At 41.2% G+C, this 8,851-nt stretch overlaps 1 protein-coding gene across 3 annotated transcripts in view; it reads right to left on the bottom strand.

The window, feature by feature from the left end:
• Positions 1 to 3,212: 3,212 nt before the first annotated feature.
• Positions 3,213 to 8,851, bottom strand: part of LOC108794122 (serine/threonine-protein kinase Sgk1) — an 8,043-nt gene continuing 2,404 nt past the window's right edge. The window contains exons 1-11 of one of the 3 annotated variants that reach the window (XM_018565108.1): positions 8,223 to 8,362; positions 8,027 to 8,102; positions 6,930 to 7,005; positions 6,189 to 6,377; positions 5,523 to 5,654; positions 5,141 to 5,253; positions 4,897 to 5,020; positions 4,693 to 4,788; positions 4,430 to 4,585; positions 4,233 to 4,322; positions 3,213 to 3,897 (exon numbers count right to left, since the gene is read on the bottom strand). In XM_018565108.1, coding sequence (XP_018420610.1) covers positions 3,730 to 3,897; positions 4,233 to 4,322; positions 4,430 to 4,585; positions 4,693 to 4,788; positions 4,897 to 5,020; positions 5,141 to 5,253; positions 5,523 to 5,654; positions 6,189 to 6,377; positions 6,930 to 7,005; positions 8,027 to 8,102; positions 8,223 to 8,298 — 1,296 coding nt within the window. In that variant the 5' untranslated portion in view covers positions 8,299 to 8,362 and the 3' untranslated portion in view covers positions 3,213 to 3,729. Of the gene's footprint in view, positions 3,898 to 4,232; positions 4,323 to 4,429; positions 4,586 to 4,692; positions 4,789 to 4,896; positions 5,021 to 5,140; positions 5,254 to 5,522; positions 5,655 to 6,188; positions 6,378 to 6,929; positions 7,006 to 8,026; positions 8,103 to 8,222; positions 8,363 to 8,851 lie in introns of those variants that run through there. The other 2 variants (XM_018565109.1, XM_018565110.1) reach the window with 2 other exon arrangements.

The raw sequence follows: 8,851 nt of genomic DNA, 5'->3' as shown, positions 1-8,851 counted from the left end.
GATAAAAAGAAGAGGAGGCGCTATGTGGCCAAAACACACTTCCTGTCTCCGGGTGACAATGCTTCACAGTACAGTACAGTGAATGAGGGCTGTCACTCTGAGACAGGAAGTGTGTTAATGGCTGGATCACCAGGTGAAAATAAACAGAAACAAGTCTGAATAAAGGAAATGAATGCAGCCACCACATCTAAGGATCATAAGTTGCAATATGTGGCATTTTTGTTCTTTGATTTAGATAAACTTTAACAGCAGCAAACAGATCTCACCTGTCGTTGTTCTAAATATGACATGTGGTTGGCTCTTTGCAGCATTGCACAGCACACAATTCCATTTCCACTAAGCTCATGTATATGTTACAAAGCCTATTTTCTTGATCATTTCTGTGAGTAAAAATAAATACTAATATCATTAATATAAATATGAATTAACAGGTCATATCATGGGAAACAATGGTCAGTAACAGAACAAATAATGCAAATGAATAAGTGCTAGTCATAGTCACAGCCTCAACGGAAGTGGAATGACAACAGAAAAGCATGCTGAGTGCATGCCGGTTTCACGTCATAGGAAAGCTGATTACTTGGCGATTCCACGTGGAGACAGGCGTTCTCCAGCCAGAATCTTGGTCAGGTCAGTCAGGTTAATGCCTCAGTCATGTGGCATCCACTGTTATGATTTGAATAAGCTCATGATGCCAGATCTATCAGAATGTAGTATGGGCAAGAAATGGCCACTTAGCTGGTAAAAATAAATAAATGTTCAGCAACTGTAAGCTTTGTGAAATATTGACTGGGCTATTAGGTAAGGTGTATGGAATATTTATATATTTTTATTAGTTATGGATAGAATATGGAAGGGTTAGAACCTTTGTCAGGTTTAATTGCTGCCTATGTTTCCACTTGGGGGATTCACCCCTCCATTTGTTGTCTTTTGAGACAGAAAGTAAGGGGAAATCAAACACGTGTTGTCAGGGAAAATCTTTCAATAGGGACACTGTAACTAGTGACAATGGAAATTCTATTCACTTTGGAGAGACTGCCTCTCATTTCCTGTTGCATCAACAACACAGGAAGTAAAGGGGAATCCTCCCTAGCAAGATGAGGGCAACAAAAATAACCTAATAGGAGTTTCAACCCTCCACCATGAAAGATTTAGACCCTTTGTCAAGTTTTTATTGTTGTCTATGTCTTCACTTGGGAGATCCACACCTCTTTTTGTCATCTATTGTGACAGAAAGTGAGGGGAAATCAAAAACTTTGGGCTGTCACCAAGAGGTGAGGACAAATCTTCCAATGGGGACTCATACATGTGACAATGGGAATTCCATTCATTTTTGAACTTCCCTTTTACTTCCTGTTGCATTTCCAAAACAGGAAGAAGAGGGGAAACCTCCCTAGCAGGACACAGGCAACAAAAATCCCTAATAGGAGTTCACTATGGAAGGGTAAAACCCTTTGTCAAGTTTTTATTGATGTCTGTGTCTCCACTTGGGAGATTCACCCCATATCTTTTGAGCCAGAAAGAGAAGGGAAATAAAAAACTGCGTGTTGTTACCAAGTGTAGAGGTAAAATCTTCCAATGAAGACACTATTCCTTGTGACAATGGAAATTGAATTCACTTCGGAGAGACTTTCACCCATTTCCTGTTTTGTCTTCACAGAAAGTGGAGAGGAAATCTCCCCAGCAGGACATAGGCAACAAAAATAACCCAATAGGAGTTTTACCCTTCACTATAATAACCTGTCACGGAACAAATACAGTCACTCCCACTTCTGAAAATAATAGTTGCCTGGCTGTCATTCTGACCCTTTGGCATCAATACTTTGAGTGACTGACCGAAAATCATTGTGCAGAGCATGAGGTCTGCATTCTGATTTTACCTGCTGTGTTATGTTCAGGGTCAGTGGCCCCAACATAACAGCCTATTGGCTATTATGTTGGGGCCACTGACCCTGAACCAACCAGCAGTTGCAGAAGGTTTTCAGCAAAGAAAGCCTCCATTTATATCTCACCGGTGTCCTTTAAAACAAACCTTTCCTAAGACATATAAGGGGAATGCCATTACTGATCTCCCTCTATAAAAAGCTTGTTTCCTGGCTGTTCTTCTAAGCTACCGGCTTTAGTACTCTGAGCTGACACAAATATGCAGATCGGGAAAGTCAGAAATCCTTATATGCATACTTGTTCTGTGTTTGTGACACGAAGCATGGCATCAAAATGATCGGTATGACAGCCAGATTTACAGAACAAAGCTGCCCATACATTGCTCCAATTTTGGCTGAGTCCTGTTGACTTGGACACAATTCCACCAATTTGTGTGTGTCCCACCATTTAACAAAGGTTGATATTTCAATTGACTTATCTTGAAGGAGCTGGTCTGAAAATTGTTGGGCGGAGTAGTGATTGCAGCCAATCTGCAGTCCCTGTTTGGGTATTTTGATAGCTGCACACCCATCGCTGTCAGTGTACAATAGCCTCTCAGGGGGGATTCCCCCATCCATGCTGTTTAGGGTGGAGGGGGAAATCTGTCTTTTTTTCTTCACTTAGCCCCCAGCCTGAATGAAATATAATCTTCCAGAGTATGGCCGGTTTAAGAAGTCAGCAATGAACGCCTCAATGTTGATTTCAGGAAGAATGAGGACCATTTGGTGATAACTTTCTGCATGGATAATGGTCACCTACAGCTGTATACAGTCACTGGCCCAACCACTTTATTGCTACAATACACTTTTCATTTCTATTACCATTGTCCTTTCTTCATACCAGTGTACAAAACCATACATGTGTTTTAATGTTTTATTGCAAACCCTTGGGTTTGGGTCACAAAAAGATACATTTCCTCTTATTATAGTACATTGGCATTTTTGTAAGTACATCCATCAGTTTAAATATACAGCTCTAGTATATATACAACATGTACAAAGATGGTCAGGAATGTCAAAAAATAAATCATAAATAATGTACATTTAAACCACATATTACAGCTTCAAATAACTAAATGTGGGGCATTTTGGTCCATAAAATCCATTTCTAAAAATAGAAATCTTTGAATAGCAGCAATGCTTTACTTCAAGCATTTGAAACAAAAAAAAAAACAAAACAAAACAAAACAAAAAAAACAAAAAAACAACAAAAAGGTCATTGCAAGCCCATGGCAATACACTTAGTTAGTTCTATCTAAACAAAACAACAAAAATGTACATTAAACTTCACTTCCACATATGGAAGAAAAACGGTACAATGCCCCAAAATTAGTGTCACATTAATGTGTGACAATCACAGTTATACTGCAATTGTGAGTCACACTCATACCACTGTTCACTTGTGAATGCAGAGTCCACCAGCCAAGAAATTCCATCTCATTTAGACAGTTCTCAAGCTATTCAGGACCTCTGATTGAGAAAGGCACGTTGCAAAAGAAGACAAATCATAGTAAAACCTCGGATGTTCTCCCACTTTGATGACTCTTCACGAAACTCCTCAATCTGCTTACAAAGTCTGGAATCTGCAATCTCACTGGCAGGGCTGATTTCTTCATGAAATCAGCCCATCACGGCTGAAGGCCATGCCTTTAATAAAGTCACTTATTTTTCCCTCGTTGACTAAGCTCCACTGTGCGTTCTTCCAGAAAAACTGGTCATGTTGAAATTAAGGCTGTGATGCTGTCATGAAGGATGTGCAACTTTTGTGACTTGACTAAACGTGAGCACACGGTGACAGAAACCTTTCTCAAAGGAAGGACTCCAAGGGTGGGGCATAGGAGAAGCCCATAAAAGCGTCTGCTGCCTCTTTAATGCTGGCTGTTACGAGGATGCCGTCAGATGACTGGCCAATGGAATTTGGAACTGGCTCGTCTGTGAATTCAGGATCAAAGTGTTGCAAATCGCTTGGGCCACTCTGTTGAAAAGGAAGGTAAACAAAAACAGTTTAGGACCACAAACTTGCAAATGAAGGCGATACTTCCACATTGTGCTACCTCAGCCCCCAAAACCTTTAGAGAACTTCTAAAAAAAAAGCTCTTCCTGCCAGATGATCAGCCTGGCACCATGTTTTATAAAGTTACAGATCAGTGCTGTACATCTAAATGCATACATAAATCTTGCATAACTGCACTAACAACTTATTTCCTTCTCATCTAAGACACAAAAGTCTGATATACATGCAAGTCAACCATTTAAAGTCTCCAAAATTAAAAATAAGCTTGCATTAAGGCGTAGCTGCCTAATACTTACCACATTTGGGTTAAAAGGAGGAGTAATCTTCTTATTGATGAGATCATCCCAGTTAATTGGAGAGAAAAAGATGTGGTTCTTAATCTCCATCTGCCGGCAAAGAAGGAATTGGATTAGATCAAACGTAATTATGCAGACATGATCTTTGAGCGTCAGAGCAGCATAGTCATTTTTTTTTATATAGAACTTCCACTTACAAAGTCGTTCTTGGCACCGAGTCTCTTAGTGCGATCTTTCTGCAGAAGGCCCTCCAGGAGATTCCTGGCTGAGTTGGTTATGTTTGGTTTCAGTTGCAGGGGCTTATTCAGGATGTTGTCATACATCTCGGCTGTATTACGGCTGTAAAACGGTGGCTACAAGAAACAAGTTATGTGTTAGCTTTGTGAACAACTCTTTACCATTAATACATCTCTTTAAAAAATTTAGCTGGTGAAATATAAATAATTTAGATGCTCCTTACCAGGCCATACAGCATTTCGTACAGTACTGCTCCTAAGCACCACCAGTCAACTGTTCTGTCATAAGGCTGTTTGTGAAGAACCTCTGGTGCTAGATACTGTAAACAGAAAGAAAAGTTATTAGATAAGCCACATTCTGATGCAGAGGATCAAAATCGTATAGTATCCACGATAAAAAAATATATATATATATATATGAGACATACCTCTGGGGTGCCACAGAAAGTAGAGGTGGTGCCATTGGGTTCAATGTTCTCCTTGCACAGTCCAAAATCAGTAAGCACAATGTGACCCTGTGAATCCAGTAATATGTTCTCAGGCTTCAAGTCTCTGCAAAGAAAATGCAAATATAAGATAAGACAGTGCTCACTGCATACAACACAAGACTGTGCTCAATACATACAACACAAAACAGCACAGAGTCTGTTAGATTAAGGAGAGGCAACTCACCTGTACACAATATTCAGAGAATGCAGGTATCCCAGTGCGCTGGCTATTTCAGCTGCATAAAAGCGAGCTCTTGGTTCCAGGAAGCAACGTTCTCTTTGTAGATGGTAGAAAAGCTACAAGAGAAAATATAAATAGAGATTAGAGAAGAAGCTCAAGCAGCTGCACTCATACAATTGACGTGTGCTAGTGCGCAGAGCTAAAAGACAATGGCTGGAAATTGCTGGCTGATCAGCAGCAGCCTGAACCTTGGCAGCCCATAGGGAAATGCTAAATCTAGCAACTTTCCACCCTCCAGCAGTATTTTCCCATAGTGAGAGAGAAGACAATGCTATCGCTAGCTGAAACAGGAAAGAAAAGCATGCTGGATGTGACTCCTGCTTACCTCTCCACCATTGATGTAGTCCAAAATGAAGTATAAGCGGCTGGCCGTCTGGAAGGAGAAGTGAAGCCCAACCAGGAAAGGGTGCTTGACGTTTTTTAATAGCACGTTGCGCTCTGACATTATGTGTTTTTCCTGAGGGTAAAGAAAAAAAAAAAAGGAACATCAACAACTGACAGCAAGTGACATCACAGAAGAAAGATGATGTTTGCCTATAACAACCAAAGTGCTTCAAACTATCAAACAAGCTTTGAAGACTAACAGGGCTATTCAGAAAAGGGTGAAGGGTTTGGAGAAGGCAGGAGAAGTGATCAATCTAGGACAACTTAGCTAAACTGGAAAGTGAGCTGAATTGGAGAATGTTTCCAAATCAGTTATGTTGTCCTAGATTGTTCACTTCTCCTGCCTTCTCCAGACTCTTCACCCTTTTGTGAATAACACTGTAAATAAGCATTTTTGTCTGGTTGCTATGGGCAAGAAGATTTTTATTTCCCCATAACACACTCAGTACACAACCCATATGTCACAACCGATTCCTATTGTTGGTTTCCTTAATAACACATTGTTTGTTATAACTTATTCCTCATTCTCAAGAGCAGAGCTCATGAATTCCCGATTGACCAGTATGAGTCACATAGAGACGAGAAAGTAAACACAAAACATAATTACCTCTTTTTTCTTAAGGATCGCTTTCTTCTGTAAAACTTTAACCGCATAGAATTTTTCATCGGCTTTGTGTCTCGCCAGGAGCACTTTTCCAAAGCTGCCCTTCCCGATGATTTTCAGAAACTGGAAGTCGGATGGCTTGGCACAAGGATTGGATGATGGACCAAGGTTGATCTGTTGTGATGGGCTGGGCTGAAAAGCGAATGATGCTACTTAGTATACAGGAAGGTATCCATATATTTGGTTGATACGAAAGCAAGCAGCCTATAATTAACTGTTCTAGGCTTATAAATGTACTATTAGATGAGAAATCATAAATTAGGCAGTAACAGCTAGACTATTATTAGGGCTTGTTTACACTAGGATGAGTTTTGGCATGCACACTAGTGTCTGTGTGAGGTCCAGCACCGGGCAGCGAGATGAATATTTGTTTAGCACAACATGCAGTATTTTTTTAAATTTTATTGAGAGTTCACAAAGACGCACTCCAGTCTTGTCTACACATAGCAGCACGGTGCAATGCACTGCACTGGGGTAACATATAGTACGGTCTAATATGCTGCAGAAAGATACAGCATGTCTACAGTTATCAGCACCGCACATCACTGCAGTATTGCAGTGCGAAAGGGGCACACGGAAAACTATTTTTTACTATGTTGCCCTTGGTGTGTAAAAAAGTATCAGTCACTACATACAGTGCAAACGAGCGCAGAAGCATTGAATAACAGCAGTATAGATACTTACAGGGGGTGAGGGATTGCCGTTTAACAGTTCTGGCTCCGTAGGCTGTGAAATATTCAAGATGGATTGCACTTCATTACTGAAATAAAGGAACAGAATGAAAAACTTGTTAGAAATCGGATTATGAACAAACTACAAGTTTGGCCACTAGAGGGCAGCACCACCCAGTTAATAAAGCCTTATTCATCCAACCATAGGCTCCCTGTAGGGAACAAAACTTCCCCTTGTGAAAGTATTCTCTGCCTTCTGACCCCGCTATCAACCTTATGCACAACACACACTCTACAATATGATTGTATAACTTCCTTTAGATCTACCAGCAACTATGCAGTGCAAAGGCCTGACTGATTGATTGCATAGTTTAGCTACGTCCACATATTACATCGTTTTGCTAAATCTATAGTTGGTTGTACGGTCCAATTGTAACGTGCATGCTGGCCCTAAGATGAGAAGCACAAGCAATTCTATGTTCTACTTTATTATTAAGCATGATCAAATGCATAGAAAACGCATGCAGCAGAAAGTAGACTGTGCCACGCCAACCCTTAGATGAGAAGCACGAGCAATTCTATGATCTACTTTATTATTAAGCATGATCAAATGCATAGAAAACGCATGCAGCAGAAAGTAGACTGTGCCACGCCAACCCTTAGAAGCACAATCAATTCTATGGGCTAATTTATTAATAAGAATGATCAACTGCATAGAAAACACATGCAGCAGAAAGTAGACTAACACACCAACCATTAGAAGAGAAGCACTAGCAATTCTATGGGCTATTTTATTAATAACAATAAACAACTGCATAGAAAACGCATGTAGAGGAAAGTAGACAGCAAGCAACTTACACATTTCCATATAGGCAGCCCAGAACTATATGATGACCTAAGGCTCATCATGCATTATAATCGGACCATGCAATCTCTGTACAATCAGTTTTAGATCTACCAAAATGTAATATGAGTAACTATCCAACCAATGTGCAGCCAGTCAGGTTGGCTGTAGCACTACCCAGCTGGTGGCAGATTGTACAATCAGATTGTAACATGCGTGGTGGGCTTAATCCAGCTTCTAGCAGATAAACAAGGAAATGCACTTACTGCTTGCAGGCATATGTGTTGGTGGAGATCTTCTGAATAAAGTCATTCAATCCCATTCTTCTCTGTTTCATGAAAGCTGTAAGACACAAGAAGAGAAGTGCTGAGTTTAGAATAGGCAGGAGATGCATCCATCATATGCACAGATATATCCTCCAGGTACCATCCGAACAATAAATCCCTTGAATGATCCACTCACCGATGAGTAGAGCTACCATGCCCCTCATTTTGGAATAAGTCAGTGTAGTGGGTACGTTGTCTGTCTTCACTGTCATGGTTGCGTTGTAGTAAGTCCTTAGGGAGTAATTGAAGAGCTACAGACAGACCCCAGAGCACGGAGGTTCTAGAGTCCTCGGAGCTCAGCCTGGGCTTATATATGGGATGAGCGGAGGGGCGGGGCCAGGAACACAATGAAAGAACTTTGGCTCAGGCTCAAAGCGCCCCGATCCAGCCGGGGTCGGTCAGCTGCTGCTGCGGGAGCCGCCCCTCGTTCGTTTCCTGACGTCAGGGAGGGAGGGGGGTGGACAGGGGACTGTGTGCAGACTCATTGCTCCCTGCGCTGGAGAACTTCATGTACGGTGCCCTGATCTGTCTGTGCCAAGCAGGAAAGAGGGCATGGCAACCTGTCTGGGCACAATCAGCGGAGAAGAGAGCAGGAAGCCTCTGTCCTCGCACTTATTTCATCGACTAGTCCTAGCTAAACTGAGCGAATAAATGAACGAATGCTGCACAGATCTGGAATGTGCAACATGTTAAAAAGCTACAAGAACAGAGTACACAATACAACACAGACGCTGGAAATTACACACACACACACACACATATACA

The sequence above is a fragment of the Nanorana parkeri genome, unplaced genomic scaffold (genome assembly GCF_000935625.1).
Source record: "Nanorana parkeri isolate BGI_ZX_2015 unplaced genomic scaffold, ASM93562v1 scaffold813, whole genome shotgun sequence".
In the NCBI taxonomy this organism is placed as follows: domain Eukaryota; kingdom Metazoa; phylum Chordata; class Amphibia; order Anura; family Dicroglossidae; genus Nanorana; species Nanorana parkeri.
The sequence above is the reverse complement of the archived record's forward strand: the minus strand, read 5'-3'. Positions and strand labels throughout refer to the sequence as shown.